The 26,031-nt window shown below is 38.4% G+C and overlaps 5 protein-coding genes across 5 annotated transcripts; 3 read left to right on the forward strand and 2 right to left on the reverse strand.

Moving 5' to 3' along the window:
* Positions 1–18: 18 nt before the first annotated feature.
* On the forward strand, positions 19–2,995 carry LOC115483328 (sodium-coupled monocarboxylate transporter 1-like). Its single transcript, XM_030224742.1, has 8 exons — positions 19–245; positions 488–647; positions 717–834; positions 1,393–1,612; positions 1,673–1,813; positions 1,868–1,976; positions 2,040–2,572; positions 2,644–2,995. The coding sequence occupies exons 1-8, from the start codon at positions 19–21 to the stop codon at positions 2,966–2,968; spliced, it is 1,833 nt and encodes a 610-aa protein (XP_030080602.1). The 3' UTR covers positions 2,969–2,995.
* A 666-nt stretch (positions 2,996–3,661) lies between these two features.
* Positions 3,662–6,929, reverse strand: LOC111596882 (enolase-phosphatase E1). The gene is made up of 4 exons (XM_023311334.2): positions 6,415–6,929; positions 5,283–5,630; positions 4,270–5,221; positions 3,662–4,207 (listed from the first exon to the last, which is right to left on the reverse strand). Exons 1-4 carry the CDS (start codon positions 6,526–6,528, stop codon positions 4,137–4,139), a joined length of 1,485 nt encoding a protein of 494 aa, XP_023167102.1. The 5' UTR covers positions 6,529–6,929; the 3' UTR covers positions 3,662–4,136.
* A 111-nt stretch (positions 6,930–7,040) lies between these two features.
* On the forward strand, positions 7,041–8,215 carry LOC111596892 (deoxyhypusine hydroxylase). Its single transcript, XM_023311345.1, has one exon. It carries the CDS (start codon positions 7,123–7,125, stop codon positions 8,029–8,031), a length of 909 nt encoding a protein of 302 aa, XP_023167113.1. The 5' UTR covers positions 7,041–7,122; the 3' UTR covers positions 8,032–8,215.
* A 337-nt stretch (positions 8,216–8,552) lies between these two features.
* LOC111596865 (activin receptor type-2A) lies at positions 8,553–13,346 on the forward strand. Its single transcript, XM_023311312.2, has 6 exons — positions 8,553–9,107; positions 10,415–10,603; positions 10,679–10,855; positions 11,526–11,671; positions 11,727–12,542; positions 12,615–13,346. The coding sequence occupies exons 1-6, from the start codon at positions 9,059–9,061 to the stop codon at positions 12,792–12,794; spliced, it is 1,557 nt and encodes a 518-aa protein (XP_023167080.1). The 5' UTR covers positions 8,553–9,058; the 3' UTR covers positions 12,795–13,346.
* A 3,051-nt stretch (positions 13,347–16,397) lies between these two features.
* LOC111596965 (dentin sialophosphoprotein) lies at positions 16,398–25,701 on the reverse strand. Its single transcript, XM_023311442.2, has 7 exons — positions 25,247–25,701; positions 18,399–18,497; positions 18,072–18,341; positions 17,706–17,763; positions 17,576–17,644; positions 17,012–17,506; positions 16,398–16,936 (listed from the first exon to the last, which is right to left on the reverse strand). The coding sequence occupies exons 2-7, from the start codon at positions 18,405–18,407 to the stop codon at positions 16,821–16,823; spliced, it is 1,017 nt and encodes a 338-aa protein (XP_023167210.1). The 5' UTR covers positions 18,408–18,497; positions 25,247–25,701; the 3' UTR covers positions 16,398–16,820.
* Positions 25,702–26,031: the final 330 nt, after the last annotated feature.

Below are 26,031 nucleotides of genomic sequence, written 5' to 3' on the forward strand. Positions count from 1 at the left end.
CGTAACAGAAACTCGAGGATGCCGGACAGTTCAGCAGCCATGGCCAACAGTGCAACTGCAGCACACATGGAGGACTTGAGATTCGGTGTGACGGACTATTCCATTTTCCTACTCATGCTGAGCGTCTCAGCAGCCATTGGCCTCTACTTTGGCTTTTACTCAAAGTCAAGGAACACCACCGACGAGTATCTGCGTGGGAGCAAGAAGATGCACGCGCTGCCCATTGCCATATCCCTGGTCTCCAGGTTCGTAGCTGTCCTTTTATATATTCAAAAATGTGTCTATTGGCTGAACTAGAATTAAACTCGTTACACTAGTTAGGATTTGTAAGTCCACGCATGGAAAATTCCATCTGCGATCAACAACATTTTGCATGCCACTTGAACAGGTTTCAACTCGTTTTCTAACAACTTTGTACAAACTATTTTGATTTAAGTGAAAACACAAATTTTATTTTAAATTTATAAAGTAATTAATTTAATTTCAGTCAACTATCTGGTGTGTCGATCTTGTCAATTCCAGCCGAGAGCTACGCATTTGGCTTTCACTTCGTTTTCAGTGTCTTAGCCATGCTACCAACTATACCAATTCTCATATATATCATTGTGCCAGTCTTCTATGACAACAATGTCGTCAATTGCTATGAGGTAAGTTGAAGTGGATTAGCTATCAAAATACTTATACTTATCTTTAATATATGTGCTCTATTCTCGCAGTACTTGGAGCTGCGTTTCAATAAGCGCACGCGACATTTTGTGACTCTCACATTCATCATGAACCAACTTCTAATGCTGCCTGTCTATATGTTTATACCCGCATTAGCCTTCTCTCAAGGTATGTGCTGGCATCACAGCCATTAGCCATTCCACCCAAATGGTCGAAAAATGGGTGTAAAATAGTTACATTCTAATATTATTCTATGCTAAAAAGTTATCTAATCAAGTTTACTTTTAATTATATGACTTTAAGGGATCTAGTACAAGTCCAACTAAAGGACAGAATATACGCGTCATAAAGTTCTTATTTTCCTCTAAAAAGTTATTTATAAATATATATATATATATATATATATATATATATATAGATATAAAAATGTAATTTAAGAAATGCTTTAAGCTAACATTTTTCGAATACGTCATTTATACATTTCGAGTAATTCGAACTGAATGAGCCGAATAATATATTGAAACCGTTTGTATATTGCTCAAAGCTTAGTTGCTCAAAGTAAGCTACGAGGGTCGTCTAAAAAGTTTCTCATTTTAATACGCAAAGCACACAAAATATTTAGCATATATCATTATTAAATAAGTAGTTACACCCACGTAAAGCTCACAAAGTTAATTTATTATAGACATTTCTTTTATGATTATTTATTTTCATTTACACATCCAGTGACCGGCGTAAATATTCACCTGATCAACGTTGTGGTCTCATCGATCTGCGTTTTCTACACCATGTTGGGTGGCATCAAGGCGGTCGTCTGGACAGATGTGGTGCAAGGTGGTGTTATGCTCTTCTCAGTGATCATGGTGGCGGTGTTAGGCACAATGCAAACTGGTGGCTTGGCCACTGTGCTGGATTATGCTTCAGAGGGTGGGCGCATGGACTTTGAGTAAGTGCCTCAAAGGATCGTGAAGCACTAATAACCCGTTATAACTTGTATTGCATGTAGCTTTAGACTGGATCCCAGGATTCGGTCTACTGTCTGGAATTGTTTCAGCAGTGGCTTACTTCTGTGGACGGGCAAAATTGGCCTTGATCAGAGCTGCGTGCAGCGCATTGTCTCGCTGCCCTCATTTGCGGAAGCCAAAAAGTAAGCCATGTCTATATTATATTTATATATATACATTTATTAAATACCCAACAGATCCCTAATTGTTGCGGGCATTGGTTTTTTAATTATTATGTTCCTCAACTGTTTTGCCGGCATCATTATGTTTGCTCGCTACTTCGGCTGTGATCCCATGCTAGCTGGCGTAGGTAGACCGAACTGTTAAACGATTTCTCATCTTGCTCAAGCCGTCTTCTTTCATCCATAGTTGGTCAGTAAGCCTGACAAAATGATGCCCTTCTTCATACAGGACATAATGGGTAACCTGCCGGGCATGCCCGGTCTGTTCATCTCGTGCGTCTTCAGTGCTTCGCTGAGCTCTCTTTCGGCCCATCTCAATTCGCTCGCTGGCGTCGTCTACTTCGACTACATCAAGCCTCACATTCGGCATACCGAGGCGCGGGCGAATGGATGCATGAAGCTGGTGGTCGTTGGCATGGGCGTCTACTGCATTGTGGGAGGCATCATTGTGCAGCGTTTCAACTCCATATTACAGGTAATGTGGACCGTCACGGGCATCAACATGGGCGCCGTTGTGGGTGTCTTCCTGCTGGGCATGTTTGTGCCGCGTGTCAATGGAAAGGTGGCAATGACCAGCATCATATTCAGTGTGCTGGCCATGCTCTGGATCATCATCAATGGCCAGATGAACATCAAGGCAGGACTTGTTAAGTACGAAGTGCTCCCAAACAGCTTGGATAAGTGCGAGGCGCGAGGCCTTGATGCCATATTTAATGCCATGTAAGGGTTACCTCTAACTAACTAAGTATATTTAACTGTAACTATGCGTAATATATATTATTGCTTTACAGAAATCACACAACAACTACACCAGCAACAACAGCTGTTCCACTGCCCACAAATGTGACAACAGCTTTCGACAGCAATCGAGAGTTCTCAGTCTATGATATATCTTTCTATTGGTACAAGATGCTGGGCGCCATCCTGATATTCGTCTGTGCGGTGCCTTTGAGCTATATCTGGCGGCCTGATAAGAATGATAAGCAAAATCCCAAGCTCTATTCGCCATTTGTGCGGAACATGTTGAATGTGTCCGATCCAGAAGTGGAGCTGGAGGAGCTGCCATTGAAGGAACCCCTCAACAAAACAGATCAACAGGAAAACGGAGCCGCATAATTGTTAAATTACAGCTAATTTAGTTAATACACAATGTTATGTCTCTTTTGTATTTTTAAACGATTTATTTACAAAAGAATATTTAAATGAAGAATTTCTTATACAGAACGTATCCAGCTACATACAAAAACTGTTTCGACTGATTATTTCAGTTATAAAAAAGAGTTCCAAAGTATTTTACGCTCTTGTGTGTGAGTTTTTTGTTTTTGTTTTTAGAATTTTTCATTGAAAAATTGTACAGTTCTATTCGTAATTTAGTTAAGATCGTCTGGAAAAGATTTTTGTGTCGCAATGTCTATGCAGAATACAATTGATGCGTTATTTGATATAGGGTTTTATCAAGTAAAATTACATAATGACAAAAAATTTAAGAACTAAATGCTTCAACTAAATGTGAGCAATTTCAAAATAAGAAAAATTATATTGAAATTAAAAAAAGCAAAGATTTGTTGTTAATAGCCAGGTAAGTGTGAATGGCATTGGTAAAGTTATACGATACATGTATATATATATATATTTCTAAAAGTACTTAATTTGGTGAATGACGCATCATTTGTTAAAAATCTTTTCTTCGGGTTTGAGTGTTATCCAAATGGGGTTTTTAAAATTAGACTTGCATTATAGATTATGTCTTAAAATTTAAAAACATCTATTTTACATACATTTCTTAATGTATTTGTTTTGTTTCCAATTTAATTAACTTTACACATACATATTATTTATAGTTGATTGCTTTTAACAATGTGTGTGTGTGTGTTTAGTTTGGATGCGGGTGTGTTGGCTTGAGTGTTTAGATTGGCGGGTTAGGGGTACGTGTTAGTTTATGGTTGCTGTGAATGTGTAATTGTTACTCTATATTGCTCACACAAAACAGCATTGAAAATCCGGCATCGATTACAGCCAAAGACTGGAAGATGTTAAGTGAATTGCAATCGCTTACGATTTTGTAGTTTGTGAATAAAAAGAAAAAACTTGACAATGGAAACAAAATTTAGCCTATGTTAGGCGTTAGGTGCGCGAAGTAGTTTACGATAGACTCGTAGTTATTTGCATATTTGTTGGCTTTTCGATATAAGCCGAGGCAACACTTGTACACATTCGGCTTTTAACTTTAGTTATTGGTTTTCATCATCATCATCGTCATTATTTTTATTAATATGCTGCTACTTTAATTGCAGGCCTGCGGCGTTACATGGTTCTCACCATCTTCGGTGGCACTGTTAACGATCTTCGGTTCACCTGCAACAAATTAAAATCTCATTAAGATGTTCGATATATTTTAGTCAGAAGTATTTGCATACCATTGTCATTGTGCTCGGATTTGTTTTCGCAGTTAGTCTCCTTAGCGGGTGCTGCTGGCGCCTCCGTTAATGCGACTTCGGTTGGGGCAACTGGCGCAGCCAGCTTGCTCACATCATTGCTGGCAGGTATTTCATCAGCTTTGGTTGTATTGTTCTCTGCTGATGTGCTTTCGACTTCGCTTTCTTTTGTCTCCTTCTCTGGAACGACTGGTGTATCCTCTTTGACTTCGGTGGCCAATTCAATGGCTTCGTTATTGCTTGTTTCTACCTCAGCCGGCTTAGGTTTGTCACTGGTTTCGACAGTGGCTGCTAATGGCGCATCTTCTTTGACGGGTGATATGGGCCTGGCAGTTTCGGTGCTGGCTTTCGAACTTGAGTCTACATCCATGGGTTCCGGGGTTCGCTGCTTGGCGGGTTCATCAGTTTCGGTGGTTTCGGTTTTTTGCTCCCCACTGCTCTCACTTTCTTGGGATTCTTCTGTTTCCTTCTTTTTCTCTACTGATTCTGCGATATCAGCAGGTGTAGAAGTGTCGGAGGATGTTGCATCAGCGGTAGTCTGATCCGTGCTTGATTGTTGTTTCTCATCTTCATCCACTTCCATTGGTGAATCAGAAACAGGAGCAGTTGCAGAAGCATCACTTTTTGGTGGGCTTTCAACTTTAGCTGGTTCTTCACGATTTGTCACTGGCTCAGGCGTTTTTTCCTTTGCTTCGGGTTCTTTAGTGCTTGATTTATCGTGGACAATGTTGTTTTGCTTTTCTTCTTTCGGCGCAGGCTCTTGGGCAGTAGAATCAGGCTGATCCTTACTTTCTGGGGCTTTTGACGCAGACTCCTTTGATTCCGTAACCTTTATTTCAGGATTCTCTGTGATCTTGGTATTCTTCTTGTCTTTCGCGTCAACCACCTTAGGCTTCTGTTCCTTTTCTTCCTTCTTTCCTTTCTTCGCAGAGACCTTGAATATATAATATTCAATTAAATTGTAATCAACGATAAAAAAAAATTAATCAACTTACGTTTGCTATAATAGTTTTGCTTGCCTGAGCCTTTTCTTCCGCCTCTTCCTTCTCTGCTATTACTGATTTAGGTTTTGTTAGCTCTTGATCGCCTTCGTCATCGCCTCCTATATCCAGTTTCCGTGCACCACGGCCCCGTCCGCCGCTCTTCGTAATCGCTGGCGATGTGCGCGCTTTTTTATTTGGAGGCGGTGTAACGGTTTCAGCGCTTCTTGTAGGAGTACCACGCGTACTGGATCGAGTACGACGTCCACCTTCCAGCTCCAAGGTGCCGCCCATTGTTCGCACCAACTCCTCACTCTCGCGCTGAGCTCGCTCAATGAAAGAGCGACGCTTTGGCGTGCGTTTCTACAATGATTGTTTACATACACATCAAAATGTTGCACTATTTATGCACATCTCAATAAGAGTTTTTGTCTGGATTTAAATACAAGAAATCATTAAACCGCCTATTCAACCCGCAGCATTCCTATTAAACGGTAAATAAATGCCCATTCTCAAGCGCAACGTATGAATGCACTCACACTCACATACACATGTACATGTATACATATATTCATGTATGACAAAGTACAGCAAACAACAAAAAGTCGAAAAGAGAACAAGAAAAATAAAAACAAACGAGAACGAGACAGACGCGCGCGGCGGCAAAACGTGCACAAAAGAGACTACCGACTGCCTGTAGCGAGTGTACCACGCGACATACAAAAATAAATACACACACACAATCCTCGATGCGATATATGTGTATACACATACTCACAAACGGGGGATGTTGGGAAAAGCGCGCGCACACGAGGGCAACGAAATTAACATCAACACGAAAGAGCGTAAAATGCAAAAACAATATAGTACGAATTTCACATACTTAAAAATGTGCTTGTATTTGTGTTTTGATTTTTTCGATAATTTTGGAAAAATACTGCTTATATGTTCAATACAATCACCTAAATACATACAATACCCCCGCTCTTCTAGATAATTCTGTTCGTCACAATGCGAGTGTTTTAGCTGTAAAGCGCGCTCTTATCGCACGACCCCCGGTGTTAATTGTGACTGGCTCTAAACACACATATACACAAGTTTGTAAGTATGTATCCATGTGTTTTCCTACGTATTTCTAAACACTTACGGGTGTCTTCTTCTCATCCGCTGCCGGTAGAATTGTTTCATCTTCTTCGTTGTTGGATTTGGTCTCTACAACAGTCTCTGCTTCCGGTTTTTGTATACTGGTCTCGTCGGACATTTTGATATCGGTATTAGTATTAATTTTGCTTACAAAATACAATTAATTGTATTTTGCAATGTTTTCGTTCAGTTGCAACGCTTTGCTTTGATGTAGCGAGTTCTCTCTTTTGCTCTCCTTCCGCACTGGGACAGCGATACAAAGCAACTAGCAGGTATATTACGCACACATATATACATACACACGCCACGCTGAACGTACCGTGAACGCGCAAAATTTTTAAATGCAAATTAATCTTATTTTGCACAAAAATCAACAAATGCACTAATCGACTTTAGCACCGGTGCATACAAAATTACGGTTTTAACGAATTTTCCCCAGAAAATACGTAGAATTTTACACTTTTTAAACGTTTTCTTTACAAGCCAAAGATAAACGTAACCCAACAACTGGACTATTTGCTTCTTCTAAAAAGTAAGTGTTGCACACCAATCTTTTATGGCGGCCTTTTTCGTCAGTGTTGAAAAGTATATCATATATACTGTGGTGGTCGGCGAATAGCTTCGATAATTATTGTTATCGTTTTTACAATTGTTAAACTTCCACGAGGCAGACAGATCCTTATTTATATTTATATATTCACGGAAAGCAGACATGGTATCCCAGGAACAGATCAAAGCCATTGGTAGGGTGCTTAACAATAAAGAACGTCCACTCAAGGAGCGTTTTCGTGCACTTTTTACATTAAAAAACATCGGTGGAGGCACTGCCATTGAAGCAATTAGTAAAGCATTTGATGATGATTCCGCATTGCTTAAACATGAATTGGCCTACTGTTTGGGACAGATGCAAGACAATCAAGCAGTTGAAATATTGACAAAAGTGCTACAGGATACCAGCCAAGAGCCCATGGTACGTCATGAGGCTGCCGAAGCATTGGGTGCCATTGGCCATCCCGAAGTTCTTCCTATACTTGAGAAATACAAAGACGATCCAGTTATTGAAGTGGCCGAGACTTGTGCCATTGCCCTGGATCGTGTGCGCTGGCTGCAGACTGGACAACAAGTGGAAGACAACAATCCGTATGCATCAGTGGATCCGTCGCCGCCCGCAGCAGGAACAAAAAGCGTGCAAGAGTTAAGGGCAATTTATTTGGATGCGAAACAGAGTCTCTTCGATCGCTATCGAGCCATGTTCAGTCTGCGAAACTTGCGTACAGAAGCAAGTGTTTTGGCCATTGCTGAAGGACTTAAGGACAAGTCAGCATTGTTCCGGCACGAGGTAGCCTTTGTGCTTGGCCAGCTACAGGATCCATGCAGCATACGCTATCTACAGGAGAATCTCGAAGATCGCCATGAAAATGAAATGGTTCGTCATGAGTGCGCCGAAGCTTTGGGCGCCATTGCTACTGAGGAATGCATTGGGATACTAAACCGTTATGCCGATGATGACAAGCGAGTCGTGAAGGAGAGCTGTGTCATAGCCCTGGACATGTGCGAGTACGAAAACAGCCCTGAGTTCCAGTACGCCGATGGTTTGACCAAGCTCGACGGAACCAAGTGATGCTAATCTAAGAAAACTATTCACTATTGTATATAATATTTGTAAACAAATGTATTTGTATTATTCGTATATCTAATCAGAACATTGGCGAGATAAACTATCAGAACGTGACATTCAACACGTCATCTGTTGCAGTCATCAGAATTTCTGAGAAATTGCATGTCGTAAGTTTTTATTGTATGTGTGCATACATTATAAAGTTAAGCGAAATGAAAGCTGTTAAAATAGCTAAATTGTTATTATTTTTTGTTACAAAATGTTTCTGAAAATAAATTTTTATTAAATCGTATTCTAACGTATTTTAAATATATCTCAGTGTGACCGTATTAATTTGAAAATATCAATTTCTCTAGCAAATTTGAATATTTATCGACGCTCAATTGTAATGCTTTGTTACTAAACATGAGTGCTGGTAAACAGTTCAGTTGTACCAATTAAACTGTAGTATAACTAATACGGTTTCACCAGGGCTACAGCTTAAAAGTACGTGTTGGTAAATATTCGCAGTTTTGGTACTCATGTACCAATTGTGACAATCGTAGTTGCGAGTAGGAACTGCGTACAAATGAATAAATCGCGTAATAATAATTAGATAAAAGCATAAAATGCAGCTTAAAAGCGCATTTAAAGTGGCACAAGAAAAAATGTGATGACAGCGTTAATGAGAATGCCAATCGAAATCGTGAAAATGCACATGGAAAAAACGTGTGGTCCGCAACTTTGCTGCGACTGCAGCAGCAGAAAATAAATTTCATACAAACACGCACACCGCTTCATATGTATACATAATATATACATATACATAATATCAAATATTAACTTCTTGGATTAAAAGGTGCAACGAACATAGTCAGCCAACAAGCATTTAACGCTAACAATTGACTGATTTAAATGTAAAACACAATTTTCCCAGAAAATTTTGTATGTGCCAAAATAAAACAAAAATTCTTCAACTATCTATCGCTAGTGTATTTAGTTACGTATACATTTAGTGTTGTAAACAAGTTACAGCGATAACGCAATAACAATGTCTAGGTACGATTTTGTGCTTTATCTAGTGGCGCAGCTAATTCTTGGTATGTATTGAAAATAGTTTATAAATTTGTATTGTGTGGATGTATGTATAATATGTGTGTGCTTGTGTGTTGTTCATTTTGTTTGTACGTAATGGTTTGCTGTCGATATTATTTACAATTTCCTTAGTACACTTGCCCTCTGTTACGCCTGATTGAATTGCTTGGCGCGTGCTTTGTAGTTGTTCTTAGTGCACTTTGCTGTTGTTTTCAACTACAGTTGTAATCTACACATACATACGTATGTGAGTGTGTATATGCAATGATTTCTTTGAATGGATGACGTTGCATTAGGAACTTGTTGTTTGTGAGTTCGCGTGGGTGAAAATCTGTTTTACTCTCTCGCTTCAGTGCGTTCTCTCTCCCGTTGCTGTTATTGTTATTGCTGTAGCTGTTGTTTCTTTATTTTCAACAAGCGCCACTTTAAACTCATCCCTTTTCAATCTGCATAATGTGCATGCTTATGTATCTACTTTACTATAAAGCATGCTCCCATACATACAAGCATATATGCACACACACACACTTAGAGAGATCCGATTACTCGTTTACAGTGGGGCTAAGTATGTTTAATTGATGCTAATTTATATATGTTAATGAATATGCTCAAATTGAAAGTTTCCTGTCGAATAGCAGATTTTTCAAAAACTAAATTTTTAAAATCTATATTTACGCAGATTTTAATATTGATTTAAAAAACGTAATAGCTAAGGAACTTATGAAAGTGGATTTTTGTATATATTATAAAATAATATATTTCTAATTAGAACCAGTCAAGGCACATAAACGGTAGTGAATTTGTCCAGTTTATTAATTTTTTAATATGAACTACACACCACTGTGCGCTATGGTAAATCTGCACTCACACGTGGATTTGCGCGCGAATTGTGCACACAGCCCCAACACAGAGACAGACACGGAGCAGCAGTTGCATTTGCATTTGCATTTGCATTGGGGTTATAGGGACCACTCAAAGGCTCGGGTGGCCAGTGGAGCTAATTTTGTATGGCCCTCTGCACGAATTGGGGTTGCGTTGCACTCGCTGTGGACTATGGAAAGTTGGGCGCTTGGCTTTCAATGGCAACGCTCATTGAGGACTGACTCCCTACAGCAACAGCAAAGCTCTAGCCCGTTGGGATTGAGATTCGAATTGGGGTCGTTGGTCCTTAGCTCGTAGATACGTGATATGTTTACAAAGGCAGCCGCTGGAGTCTATTTAAGCCAACTTATTTACTATTCTAGAATGCCTGCCATTTTAATACATCACTTCTCATTATATACCTTTCTTTTATTGTATTTTTTTTGGACAGCCTGCCATATGCTGTTGCCGCCGGCTAGTGGTGCCGTCCTGCCCGAGGGCCACAACATTAACTGCGAACACTATGACGAGAAGGATTGCACCACGCACAACGATTGCGCCATCACCATCGAGCGCTGCCAGGTGGAGGCTGACAAATTTCCCAGCTGCTATGTTTTGTGGAGCGCCGACGATGTGACCGGTGTGTACAGCTTGCCATATTATTCGAAGATATATTTGTTTAATTTTTTGTTTATATTCTTGTTTTCTGCTGCAGGCGCCAAGAAAATCAAAATGAAGGGCTGCTTCACGTACATGCACGAGTGCAACCAGACCGCCTGCAATACCAGCAGCAAGCCTCGGCAGGGCAACATACATTTCTGCTGCTGCAAGGGCTCGATGTGCAACAACGAATACAATTGGATCCCGCCCACCACGGAGGCAACAACACAAGGTGCGAATGATTCTATAATTAATTTTATATATTTCGTATGTGTCTTCGATGTTTACCCCAATTTTTAGCATTCCACACATACATATTTACGCTATGTGTTCTCAACCCCCAAATGAGGCGACCCTAGCAACTTTGGTTCATGTTAACGAACTCTCTGCACGAGGTGCTGCTGCCTCTCAGCATCCTCATAAGCTAGCGCGTGTGTTGCAATTTCCCTATGCTTCGCCGTACTCTATGCTCCGTTCTTGTTGCTGTTTTTCCCCCATTTTTGTTTTTGTTTTTTTTATTTATTTCTTTTTTTTTGTGTATTGGGGGTGGCTTTGCATTTTCTTTGGTATGTATCTTTTGTGCCATGCCTTGCACTTTGTTGTTTTGTTTCTGTTTTTCTCTTTTTATGCTTAGCTCGCTTTTATCTCAGCATACAAATTATATATATATACATGAGTGCATAAAGAGATGCCAAATTGGGGGCGAACTTTCGTTTTTTCCTTTTTTATCGTTTCGCTTGTGGGCCTGACAGTCAGCCCTCTGTGCCAACTACAGGTGCCACTTGAGATGTTGTTCACCTGTGGCAAGCAAGCATTTAAAGGGCTTGACAAAAACATCTACAATTTACGTTTACACATATGCAAATGCGAGTACAATAATATTTCTCATTATTTGTTTGCAGTGCCCAAAGAGAAGACACAGGACAACAAAAATATGAATTTCTATATTTTATGGTCATCGTTGTTTGCCTTCCTGATGGTGTTGCCCGTGGTTAGTTTCTTCTCTTATCGACGCCTTAAACGGGTGCACTTCAATGAGATACCCAAGGTAAGTTGCAGTTGCTTTCGTTTCAACGTCTATTTATATATCATTTTCCTTGTAGCACGAGGCGGAAATCACAAACTCGTCGCCGTTGCTGAACAACCGTCCCATACAATTGCTGGAGCAGAAGGCCAGCGGTCGGTTTGGCGATGTGTGGCAGGCAAAGCTGCACGGCCAGGATGTGGCCGTAAAAATCTTTCGTATGCAAGAGAAAGATTCGTGGACCACTGAGAATGAGATTTATAAGCTGCCACGCATGCGTCATCCGAACATTTTAGAGTTTTTGGGCGTGGAGAAACACCTGGACAAGCCCGAGTATTGGCTTATATCCACGTATCAACACAATGGCTCTCTGTGCGACTATCTGAAGTCCCATACGATCACTTGGGTGGAATTGTGTCGCATTGCCGAATCGATGGCCAACGGGCTGGCGCATTTGCACGAGGAGATATTGGGCAGCAAAACGGATGGCTTGAAGCCATCGATAGCACATCGCGACTTTAAATCAAAGAATGTTCTGCTTAAAGGTGATCTGACAGCCTGCATAGCTGACTTTGGGCTAGCTATGATCTTTCAGCCTGGCAAACCGTGCGGCGATACACACGGCCAGGTGGGCACTCGCCGCTATATGGCTCCTGAGGTTCTCGAAGGTGCAATCAATTTCAATCGTGATGCCTTTTTGCGCATCGATGTCTATGCTTGTGGATTGGTATTGTGGGAAATGGTCTCACGTTGTGATGTTGTGGGTCCCGTGGGCGAATATCAGCTGCCATTTGAAGCGGAGCTTGGACAGCGGCCCACACTCGATGAAGTGCAGGAAAGCGTCGTCATGAAGAAATTGCGTCCACATTTGCTTAACAGCTGGCGTTCCCATTTGGTAAGATATTATTCACATTTCCAATTGCAATTAGTCGTTTTACTTAATGCATACGTTTATTTTTATCTGCAGGGTCTCAGTATATTCTGCGACACGATGGAAGAGTGCTGGGATCACGATGCCGAGGCACGTCTCAGCTCCTCATGTGTAATGGAGCGGTTTGCGCAGCTCAACAAGTATCCAACCACACAGCTGCTCATCAAGAACCACACCAACATTGAGGATGCAAAAGAGACCACAAATTGTTTATAGAAGCGGTACTAAATCACAGCCAGCGCCATGGCGAAGCTGTGATTCGATAGCCCCGAACGTTCGGTCGTTCATTTTAATTTTTATATATATTCGACATTTTAGTTTTACTGTAGTATTGTGCATAGGCAATATGTACACGGACATACACACAGAAAAGAAGCGATCATCTGCAATTCGGCAGCTGCCATTTATATATAGATACACCCACAAGTCCCTTCGCCCGCCCGGCACCCTTTAGACATTAGCTTAGTTTAAGCTAAGAACAGAACAAAGCGCTGAAATATGTGGGCTGCACTGGAGAGATTAAGTGGAATTTTGAAAATGTATCTATAGCCTGGGCTAAGTTTAAAGATGCGAAATTCTCTACACTCACATTGCATGATTATGTTTGTAGCTTATCTCACATAAACTTCATCGACTGATACCTATAAACACATACGTAAATTTAATTGTTTTTCGTTTTTAGTTTGTTTAATTATTGCCCAGAAGTTTTTCATTTTCCTGTAAGTCTGTAAGCTGTTGAATTATTTGCCAAGCCACTCCGGCTGCTGTATGTACTTTTCATTTAAGTCTAGTAGATATATTTACCAGTTAAGTCTAAAGATAAAAAACGTTTAATTTTAATTTTGTAAACGTAATGTTTTATTTTTGCATTAATGTTGTATTTTAAATAAATACTTTTAATATTTTGTGTAAGCTTATCTCTTTATTTTTAGTTTGTTTTTCTTTTGTTTCTATTATTGTTGTAGTGCCAATTGAATCGCTTAACTCTATTTGCACTAATACATACAAAGATGTTATAGCATAAAGAGGTATAAATACACACCCACAGACGCATACACATTTACACACACATACGTTTTTGCATATGTAATTTCTCTGAACAGTACAAGAAACACCTGAAGTTTTCAAATGAAAGTTTCTTTTTATTGAATATAATAGTTAAGTGCATATACGATATACTCTACGATAAACATATACACGCAGACTTAGCCGACTTCTAAAGCACCCTGACCTAAGAGTTCAGTGAAAGCGATAAGCATACTAATTTAATATTGTTAAACCCACAAAATTAATGTACATATTTGCATGTCTTGGACAAATTTAGATGTAATTTTAAGGCACATATATCAACGATATAAAATCGGGAGAGTAGAAATTTGAAGGATAGCATAGAAACAAATGTTTCACAATGATTGTTAGGAACACGACAAAAGATATATCAACGTATTTTCAAATATATGTGGATAAGTGTAAACTTAAGTTAAAGTATGCTAATATTCAAGAACATTTAAAAAAAAGAATTACAATTATCGTTTCTTTGTAATTATATATATAATTCGATGTGTTACATACTGAGACTTGGATTCAAACAAACATATACGATATTCGGAAAACAGAAACAAATACGTGCAATTTACGATACAAACAAAGCTTCATTACCTGATTTTAATTCTGAGCTACATTATTTATTATGCAACATGATAATAGAAATAATTTTGTTATGACTTTACTTTTTTTTGTATTTTTGGTACAGTTTTAGTTCAATGGTGCTGATAATACATAGAAACAATAATTTTCAGGTGGCTGGAGCCACATACATAAGTATTATACAAAGCAAATGCAAAAGCAGTATTCAAATTGAGAATGCAATCAAAAAACAATTCATTGTTCATCATAGTAGTTTGTTACATATCAGATGCCCAACTGGTGGGGCATAGAAGTTAAACATATATATATATATATATATATATATATATATATATATATATATTTATATATATATATAAATATATATATATATATATATATATATATATATATATATATATATATATATATATATATATATATATAAATATATATTTCGGCACTAAAATAGTAAAAATACAAAGATACAATTTTGAAAACTTTTTGTATTATCGATTTTCAAGAAAAACTCTTTTGATACAGTTATACAAACAGTCCAACTGGCGTTCACATTAACCGTAAAACTGGTTCTCCAGTACAGAAAAAAAATCTCGATTAACATGAATCATAATAAACGAAATAAATCATCGTAAGTGTTTTTTAAAAACAAACAATGCAAGTTTCAAGTTTTATAAAGAAAATTAAGAAAAATGCGAAAATTAACGAATAGAATTACGGTACATAAATACGTTATTCGATTCATGTTATAAATTAATATATACCGACATCAAAAAGTTCTTTGATAATAATCGATATAAAATAAATGCTTTTCAAGCGTTTAAATGTATAATATGGTTTATATTATTACTGTTTAGTAATTCAGATAATGTTAAGTGTAAGTATTCTGCTTAAGAAGTACAAAATAGTTTCTGTGGATCTCACCGTTGATGTTAATTTTATCGTCCATTATTGACACGTTATTGGCTGATTTGTTTACTGTTAAAGTGTGGATTGCAGAGACTCTCGGTCTATTGAGTAAGTAAGTAAGAGCGAGAGAGGTGCACACGGTAAGGTTGCAATGAATTTGATTCCGTTATCCTAATGATGGAGTGTGGACTGCAGACAATGTGTACAGCAGGCACAATTAAGTAAGCAAGTATTCATGAGCGAGAGATATGAGAGAGAGAGAGAGAGACATGTGCAAGGCGCTCACGCCATTGGTTACAATGATTTTGATCCCGTTATTTTAATGATGGCGTAAGTGCATAAGTTGTAATTGGTGATTTGTGGTTTCTCTTTTATAATAATATGTAAGACTGATAGAGACAGAGAATGGGAGATATGGAGTTTATTTTACACATGGAGCTCAACGTGAATCTGTTTGATCGCTTGTATATGTGCATATGTGGTTTAAAAATATACATGTCCCATATATGAATGCCATAGTAGTATGCAATCATAAAAGATGCAAATATATCCATCATGATCTAGAAAATTCTTAAATTAAGTAATAAAAACGCAACAAGTGTTCGCCTTCTTTCTTTATTACAACTTTTAATGATACAATCCGTTATACGTATAATACATTTCGAATACAATATGATTACGTACAGTTGAATTAGAACTGAATTACTAACACCAATAATAATTATTACAAATATTAAGGATGTACAGAGAGTTCAATCTTATCAAATCTCATTCCACAAACAGAAGTACAGAGTATAGTGTCGAAAGCTCGTGGAGCGGGCTTCATAAGTTATATATCTATAGTTATATGGTTATATCGGAAATTTTACGTATACTGATAAAAATCAATCTTAATAAATTACTAAAATCGCAATGAATTATATATATGGTATTCGTTAAATATAGTTTATGACTTTTGGACCATTTCAGTTGTAGTTCCATTTGCCTCATTCCATATTATCAGACTTATCCAAACTTTCCGTTTCCTTAATATGTAAGACTATTATTATAAATTGTTTGGAAAAAAATCGCCCTCTATAAAACGCTAAACGTGTAAAGTTATCCAACAATATTCCAAGTCCTGTGCGTTTTGCATGGGTGTGTCTTACTAAAATAGATTCTGTTACATCATTCGTTATGTATGTATAATAATAATATATATATGTATGTATATATATATGTGTGTATATATGTATATAATAGTATATTCATTATTATTGAGGGCTCGTTAACAAATGGAGCATATTATTATCTAGGTTATATACTCATTTACATACACAATACAAATGTGACTACTGTAAGTACTTATTAAGTTTGTACGATATGTTTGTCTAGGGAATTGGTTTTCTTTTGCTTATGTTTCTGTTTTTCAAAAAAGGATAACTCGCTGCTATAGTTATTGCAAATTGGAAATATACTTGTATGCTGTTTGGGACGGTTTCTAGGTTTGTAAAGCGAATCTCAACTAGTGGAAACTAGTTACTTAGTTTGGGCAAAGGAATTGTAAACATTTAGCTCATTGAGTACGAGTAGAAGTACAAGAATATAGTTATGCATATATGTATATATATATATATATGTAGTATACACACACACACTTATACATATAGCTGGTATATGCAATTGCGAACTGCTGATAACGGTAGCGTCTCAATCCTTATTGGCCGAAACGCCGCATTTGGAGCGCAAAATGGCGGCCAAACGCTGGGTGAGCGGCTCTGTGGGAGATTCCGAATCGCTGCACGAAGCCGACGGTACCTTGTTGCCTAGCATACATATAGATATATACGGATAGATTGATGTATTGGCAAATATTGGTAAATTATGAATTTGGCACCTACCGTTGCTCACATCCAAATCTGTTGCGTTCGGCTCCTTGTTGCCAAATTGCAAATTGACTGGCACAATGTCGTCCTCCTCCTCCAGCAGCAGGCTGGAATACGAGTGTGTGGTATTGTCGCTGCGACCGCCGCCGCCGCTCGACGAATTGCGCGATGAGCCCGAGTCGTTGTGGGAGTGACAATGGGAATGCGAGTGAGTTATATGCGCTGCCAGGCTGTCAGCGGCAGCCGGGTCCTGTTGCTCATCAATGGGTAGCTCGTAATCATCGCCGCTGCTGCTGCTCTCCTCTTCCACATCGACATTGTCAATGTCATCATCGTCATCCTCATCGTCATCCACATCATCGACGTCGTCCACATCATCGACATCATCGTCATCATCATTGTCCTCCTCCTGGCTGCTAACGCTATCCTCGCAGGGTGCCTCCAAATCCAATGCCAGCTCAGGTGATGAGGATTTATTATAGTTCTCGTCGCTGTCGCTCGATGCGGCCACTGCAAAATACGCGATTAATTAACTGAACACAAGCCAGACGAAAGATATAACTATGTATATGAACCCACCACGCAGCTTGTCCAATATGAGCGGATAGAACTCTTTGGCCGTGGCATTGTTTGGCTCATACTGCAGAACTGGAAAGTAGGATGCTTGAATGAACAGATCTAGTTAGAAGGGTTAAGGCATGGCACTCACTCAATTTGCAATATTTCAAAGCCTTCTTATAGTCCTTGAGCATGACAGCCGACAGAAACTGCATTATAGAACAAAAAGAAATGCAAAAAATGAGATTAAAATTGCGTCAAACTCTTGGCAGATATACATATTTATGTATGTATATAAATGCAGTTATCAGCTGAACAATGGCCCGGCCCATTGGCCCACATTGGATACAACGGCAAAAGTTGGTCGGACTTAAAGTTAAATGCGCTCGAAAACAATTTATTAGCAATCAATAAGCCGGCGCACAAAGCCAACTTTCAATAATCCTCTTGAAAGGATTCGCAAATTAAATTTGTTTCCTTCTTTTTTGCAATTTGCATTTGAATACATTTCACTTACCTCGGCGAGAAACTCTGTGGGCGCTGATATGCTCTCGTCGGCATCTGTGTACTCGGAGAGGCTCTGGCTGAGGTCCTCGCTGGAGGCGGACGTGGGCAGCGTGGCAGCTGCTGCAGCCGCTGCTACAGCTGCGGCCCCATTCATAATATTATTTATGTTCAAAGCTGCTGCTGTCGTTGTTGTTGTTGCTGTTGTGGCAGCCACATTGTCCGTGTGGCAGCTGCCGGTCGCATAGAGGCCGTTGCCGTTTGATTTGTCCATGTCAAGCAGCTGCAATCAACGCACAGTTTCCTTAGCTCTAATCGAATCTCTTTGCGATCTACTTACATTTGACATGACGCTGGGTTCGTGCTGCTTCTTATATCTTCAGACTATGGCCTAAGCAACTTGCGCTTGCATCTTCTGCGTATTGTTTGAAAAGTGGAACTGAAAGGCAACAGCAAGAGCAAAGGCAAATTATCGATTCGCCAGTAAGTGCTATTAAATCGATGATTATCGCTAATTGGATAGCATTTCCGCTGACCTTAAAGAGCTAAACAGGCGCTGCTTAAAGCAAACAAAAGAAAAATGAAAATCAAAAGTTTCACAAAGAGCGAAAAACTCAAAATGCCAAATGCAAATTTCAATGCAACTAGATAAATGCAGCTCGACCTTTTGCACACAGTAGCATACTCATACATGTGCACACACACATGTGTCTCTCTGTATATGTGTGTGCGTTGCATTCACTTTCGGCACAAAGCATTGCAAAAACCACAGACGAGGCCACACAGATATATACTATTTGGTTAAGTCTGCGGCAAAAAGTGAAATCAAACTGGGTGGGTTGGCAGGGCGAAGGTGGTGCCTGTTATGTGTGGGGGTGGTGCAGCTGCTGCCTGGGTGGTTGGTTGGTTACTAGTTGAACAGAGTTAACGCAGCATAGCACGCAAACGTAGTTATACCCTGTAAAGTTTCAAGCAGTTGAAAGAAAGTTTCGCTGAATTTTGTAAACTTATAGAAATTGTTGTTTAAAGGAAAATGTAATTGGATGTTTCGTTTATAAACTCAAGTATTTTGTATATTGAATTTATAGAAGATGAAATTCCTTGAAAAAGTCTTTGGATTTAAGGATTCTGCGAACTCCATTGGGTAACTTTAGAAGCTAAACAAATAGTCTAACCTGAAGACTGCTTCTAAGGATCATCCTCTACTATCCTATACTATCCTATTTAAATAATAATTTGCTGATTTCATAAAAAAAATTAAAAAAATAAATAAAAATAAAAAAATATAAATCACGTCAAATTAAAATGAAATTAAAATGAAATTAAAATTAAATATATAATAAAATTGATCTTCAAATAAATTCATTTAAAAAATAAAACAAAAATAAATAAATAAATAAAATATAAAAAATCATGTTATAAAGAACAAAAGAGAAAATAATATTTACAGGGTATTTTTTAGTCGCATTGTGTTAAACTTGTGCTGCCGTCGTTAGCTGTCATGTTATTTTCATTGGTAACTGGTGTGAAATGGAAATGCAAGAAATTGTTTACGTTTTTGGGTCTTAATTGGCGCCTGCCATGAAACGCCTGCAGTTATGCTACGGATATTTGTTATTTGTGCAGCCGATTCAGTCAGCCAGTCAGCCAGGCTGTGTCTGTGTCTGTGTGTGCTCGCTTCATTCAGTAATTGAAAGTTGTAAATGACTAAGTGACGTTGGCTTCGGTGCCGGCAGTCGGTGTTGGGGTCGTAGTCGTGCCTGCCGGTCTTTGGCGCACACTGTCAAGGACTTTCACATGATTTACAGCACGACAATCCTTTGATTTACTTTATGACTCTGTCGGCCGCAGTGCAGGGTCGTGCAAATGCATATATTTATAGCTGGATATATTTAAATGGCTGTGGCTGTACCTGGCTCATAACTCATTGCACTTTATGCTCTGCTGTCAACCGTCTCGCCAAATCACGCTTAATTACATGTTTTGCTGGCGAATGTATTGAATTCTAATTGCTTTCAGTCTACTCTAGAGTCGCTGTCACTGTTGCTTCGTCCTGTCTCAGTTACAGTTCTGGGCAAACAGCACGTCACTCAATCAGTTGTCTGCGATTTGTTTGCTTGTCGCTTGATCTGCTCCAAGTTCGAGTCTCCTATTTGCTGTTGCTTTGCCATTTTCAAATGTCAGACCTGTCTGGCCCGCCAGCCTTTGCCTGCCTGTCACGCGACTCCACACACAGATATATAAATTTGCGACTGTATTCCAAAAGTTTTTGTTTAGCTGCCCCGGCCATTGGCCATTTCGTTTGTTCACTTACTTTTGCCCAACACTCAGCACTCAACACTCGAACATGTTGCATTTTGGCTTAAACGTTTTGGCCTTTAGCATAATTTTAAGTCTCATCTAATTTTTATTTAGACGCAAAAGCTTTAAATTTCCCGTTTTCTTATAGCATTTTTAAGCCTCAAGTTCTGAAGTCTTTGCTATACACATATTTACTTAATAGTCCATAAAAGCTTGCGTGCTCACCGTCAATTATTGGTCATTAATGTATTCAACAAGCGACAAGCTATAAACACTGAAATTATTATCGGGCAAAGCCAGCCCGAGCAACTCCCAGTTCCAGTTAACAGTTGAAGTCTGCCAGCGACTCTCACCTAGCTGAGGCTTGAAACTACAAGCTACGAGCTCTGTTTTGGTATCTATTATATATAATTACTATCTCAATTGACTTGTGTTTTTTATTAATTATATTATTGAACACCCTCTCTCTCTCTCTCTCTATCTCTTTAAGCCATTCCATTTGACATTCTTAAGGTTATTCTGTTTTCTATAGAACACATTTATATTATCTACTACGATAAATGTTGATTGCTTACATTATACAAAATTAATGTTTCTTAGGTATATACACAGATTAAAAATATAAATAATACAAATATTAAGTTGAGCCATCAGCTATACTCAGAGTATTTCATTAATTTCTTCATTTACTGTGACACCTTTTACACAAGCCATATAATTCTCAAGTGATTAAAGGTGAAATGATACTGAAAACGAATATCAAAAACTGCCTATGACTGAACTTGAAGGTTCTTCTGCTCACCTGTTGGCTGTATATTATAATTAGTTATTGCTGTTTGGGGAAAGTGCTTGACAGCTAAGGACATTGCTTGCATTGGATCTACTAACTACATTAGTAGAGCATAGCATATATATGATGCTGTTCAGTTTCGGTAAACTATAGTTTTATAAAATAAAAAAAATGCTTAAGACTTATATTAGCTTTGCACTTCATGTGAACTCTTTAAAATATGATCAAAGTTGACTCCTCGTGAAGAATGCGATTTGGACAGAAAAATATCATAAAATTGGTAGAAAGTATTCGAGAAAGATTTCGGTATGTATAAATAAGAAATACTTAGAATGAAATCATATTTCAAATATAGAGAGACGAAACCAATTTTCGTAACGTTAAGTTTGTTTCTAATAAGAGAAAATTTAATTATTTAAGAGCAAAGATAGATTGAATTTAAAAGATGCAAATGAATTCCAATATTTTTGAGTGAATATCTTTTGATTTCAGAAGAATTATATCCTTCACAGTTAGATTTCAACCTTGGGGCTTGTAAAGTCCGAAAAAATGGATTTTAGAATACATTTAACTGTTGTCGGATCGTAGACAACAAACTGCAACATTATTGCTGGCTTTTACAGTAAAATTGCATTTCAAATGCATTAAATATATAACATTAGCTTATCAAATAGGCTGAGAGTGGGTGGTTAATGTTTTCTGTTAACAAAGTGGCTGCCACTTGGCAAGAAACCTGAGTCGGGGCTTGATTAATTAGCAATTGCATTCGGTTGCACAGCTGTTGCGTATGCCACGCCAGTGACAATTGCCGGAGGCGCCGCGCCATCGGGCGATGCGAGCAGGCGTGGGAGTGGAACAGTTGCGTGTGATGCAGCAAAACGACTTGCATAATTAATACGCCCGCCAGGCGAATTGTGTGCTTCTAATGTTTGCCGTGTGGCCGGGACACTCAAATTGATGAATTATTGCGCAAGCCTTTTCAATGCAAACGAATTTAAAGCCAGCGAAGCATGAAGTTGAATTTGAGCCATGTGCGAGTGTCTCTGTGTGTGTGTGAGTTGGGGTCACATGTCGGTCATAGCGCAGTTACAGGCAAACACAACTAAAACGAACCACGGTCACAGCTGAGCAATAATTTACCAGCAGGAAGAAAAAACATTTTTGGCGACGATATTGTCGCGACTGTGTGAATATGTTTGCCAAATCGCTGCGTTTTTGGCCAAAACAAAAACAGGGGCGTGGCACTGGCGGAGGCCGTTGCCAAAAGACTGGTTAAATAAGCTGAAACCGTTCACATTTGCCTGTCGGTCAGTCGGCGAAGACAAGAGTTACTTTTAATTGGATACACGTTTGACGCCCCCAACTGCCTGGCTGCCTCTCTCTCTCTCACTCTGCCTCTTTCTCCCTCTCTCTTTACACATATGCATATTTTTTGGCTTTTGTTTTGTCCTTGCTTGGCTATAACTGTCACATGGTTTTATTCAATAAAAACGAATTTACGATGTTCATCAAAAGGACTTGGGAAACCATTATAGCATTCTCTGTTTGTGCTTATCCTATTACGTGTGTCGATTGAGGCTATTGGCGCTGCTAGTTGGCTGGCTGGCTGGCTGGCTGGCCATTATGGCCGCGTCCAAATTGCATGATTATAATGATCACATTGCCTATTTGGCCTTGTTGCAGCTGCAGTTGCTGCCAGCCAAAAGCCAGTCGCCGAATTGTGCTACGTTCCGTGCAAGCCACTTAGAAAGTGAGCTATAAAATTTTAAGTTTTTCCAACTGCTTATTACTTAAGGCTTTAAGCTGCTGCCCAAAGTTTTGCGAAACTTTTTATTTTCGCTTTGCCTTAAAATTTTCTTTTTTGGCTGAAAACTTAACAAAGTATTGTTTATGCTTTAAACATTGCTAATCGATAGATGTGGCAAACAACTGAGCCAAAGCAATGGCTGTGGCTGTGGCTTAATAGCTTAGTGATGCGGCAAATGCGCAATTATGCTGTGGCATTCCTTTGACGTGCTTACGTGGCGTATGCGCAATATTGCTAGCTGTAAGCAGCTGCCATGTTTTCAATCTGCTTAGCCCGTCAAGCAATACAACTGAACGGAATTGTACGCATTGTTCGCGCAGTTTCTATATATACTTTGTATATTTATATATATATATATATATATATATATATATATATATGTATATGTATATATATATATATATATATATATATATATATATATATATATATATATATATATATGTATATATATATATATAGTACCAGATATATATATATATAGATATATATATATATATATATATATATATATATATATCTGGTACTTCTATGCTCTGTATATATTAGATGCCATCACTTGGCCGACTCACGGCAGCCGTCTGTCTCTCAAGTGGTAATTAAAATTATAATACCAAGCTCTGTGTGTGGGTATGTGTGGCAGCTTCTAAGGCACTTGCCCCCTGACACACAAAAAGAAAGCCGTGCATCTCTCTTGGCTTTGTCCTCTATATGAATGCATTTGTATATGTTTTTGTGGCATAGAATTTCCACAATAAATGCAATATGTGCCAGGTGTGCGTGTGTGTGTGTGTGTTTGTGTGTGGGCGTGTACACAAGTTGTTGTTTGGCTACAAGTACCGCAGCAGCAATGACAAAAAAGTCAACAAAACTATAAAAAAATGTATTTCTATGCACTGTAAAAGAAACGCTTTCATTACTTTTTTGTCACGTTTTAATTGTTGAAAAAGAACTCTCTAGAAATCTATAAAACGTGTGTGAAAGAGCTTCAAGTGTATAGAATATTACATATTTCAGCTGTATCTATAGAGCAGATCCCTAAAATTATCTATCTTTATCTTTATAGATTATAGCAGAACATTTTATATATTCAATTGAGATTTAATTCTAAAGAAAATGTGCTGTGCTGCATTCCTTAAGCAATTCAGATATTTTATTAAATATTTACTCTTATTTTCATCCTTTTATATTCATTATATTGCAAGTATTGCCAGCTGCAAATATTTATAAATAGTTGAATAAATAAGACGGGAGATAAGCTCTTCATCTCTCTCTATCTGAGTCTGCCTGATGAGATTATCTAATAGATGAAGATGAGCTACTAATTTTTGGAGTGAATTTGATTTTAATCTAACTATTCTAGTTAGATTAGCTGTATAATTACCTAAGATATGTCCAATATTTTAATAATTTAATAATTTGCTTTTCACCAAGGCTGAATGGGCAAGGCATATTATTTAAGGCTCGATTTTTAGAGAAGCTCCTAACTCTAAAACTGTTAAAGATATAGATTTTTCCAAATTGCCACGCCCCCAAAAATTTCTACTTATAAATTTTTCGATATATTTTAAGAGCAAATCATGTTGAATTAATTAATTGAATGTTGTTAACTGAGGAATATATAATTTTTCTCAATTTAAAATCTATAAAACTTGAAAGTTCCGAGTGTATAGCTTTTAAATAAAGGCATAAGAAGGCTATAAGTATTTCTAAAGGAAATATAAATAGGTTTGTATGTAACATTTATATAGCCGATGCTTCGTCTATGAGAATTTGGTGTGCAATTGAAGAATTCGTTGAAGAATTTATGCCAGATTTGATTAGGAAAAAGCCACAAATTGCAGAAAAATTTGATTTGACTTTGCAAATTTCCAGTACTTAAACACTATATCGGGTGAATTTTTTCGAAAAGTTTCTCTAGTCTAAGTGTTTCATATATTTAGAAGCATTTAGCGTGTTCACTAACATTTGAACGGCTCTCATGAGGGCGAGCGGCGAATGTGAGAGGCTGATCCCTGGGCCATTAACTTTTAGTGCATCATTAAAAATGCTACGCTTGACAGAAACTTTGAAGTGGTTGCATTTTCACATTTTCACAATTTCGCGTTTTCACATGGAAACAAATTCAAATTAAACTTTGGCCGCATGCTGCAGGACGGGCGCAGTCACAACATAATTGAAAGGCAAACAAATGGAAAATGAGAAATGAACGCGACCTGCCCGCCGCCTGGTCAGCAGAGCCAGCGGAATTGCACATAAATTTTGCGAGTTTTCTGTCAGCGTTGCCTACCTGCAATTATTTATTAGCGGGGCCGTTCCATGCGCTTCTCAGACTCTCAGACTTACAGTTGCTGCCGTTACGATTGCTTTGGGTATTACGCAGCTCCCACGTTCAATTAGCGTCGAATCAGTTTTAAATATTTAAGCGTTGTCTTTACTTTCCGTACTACGCAGTTAAAGATGCAGGCATTCAAAAAGTTTCGCCAATGTTTTTGTTTTCACACGAGAGTGCAGCAGCACCAGCAGCAGACGAGGATGCGCCAGAGTCCTTCTATTATCAAGTTGTTTTAGTTTGCACTCAGCCAGCAACTTCTGGCTATAATTTGAAAGTACTTTTCAGGTTTTTCTTTTATTTGCTGTTGGAATAATTTGCAACAGAAGTTTTGTCTTTACTTAGGCGTAAATTATGCATTTTATATGGACACAAAATTGTTGTGGCGCACGTTTGCGTCGCAGTTGCGCTTAATTAACAGAGTCGACTGAAGGAAATGTCCTTTTTATACACACTTGTTCGCTTAAGCCTGGCCAAAAGCAAAAAGCTTTTTCCTCTCCCTCAATTGCGCTCTTCCTTCTATCTATCTCTCTCTCTCTCTCTGTCTCTCACTGTTCCTCATGCTCTCACTTGGCTGCGTTTGTTTTGACTAGCGGCATTGAAAGGAACTTTTGTGTATTGTACCAAGCACAGGGTGTTTATGGTGAGGTAGTTGACTGACAACAACTCCGAAGCAGCTGCACTTTAAATATCATTTATATTTATTTAACTTATTTAAATTTAGTTGAAGAATATTTTCTGTT

Source organism: Drosophila hydei, unplaced genomic scaffold (assembly GCF_003285905.1).
Source record: "Drosophila hydei strain 15085-1641.00,03,60 unplaced genomic scaffold, DhydRS2 tig00008119-arrow-pilon, whole genome shotgun sequence".
Taxonomy (NCBI): domain Eukaryota; kingdom Metazoa; phylum Arthropoda; class Insecta; order Diptera; family Drosophilidae; genus Drosophila; species Drosophila hydei.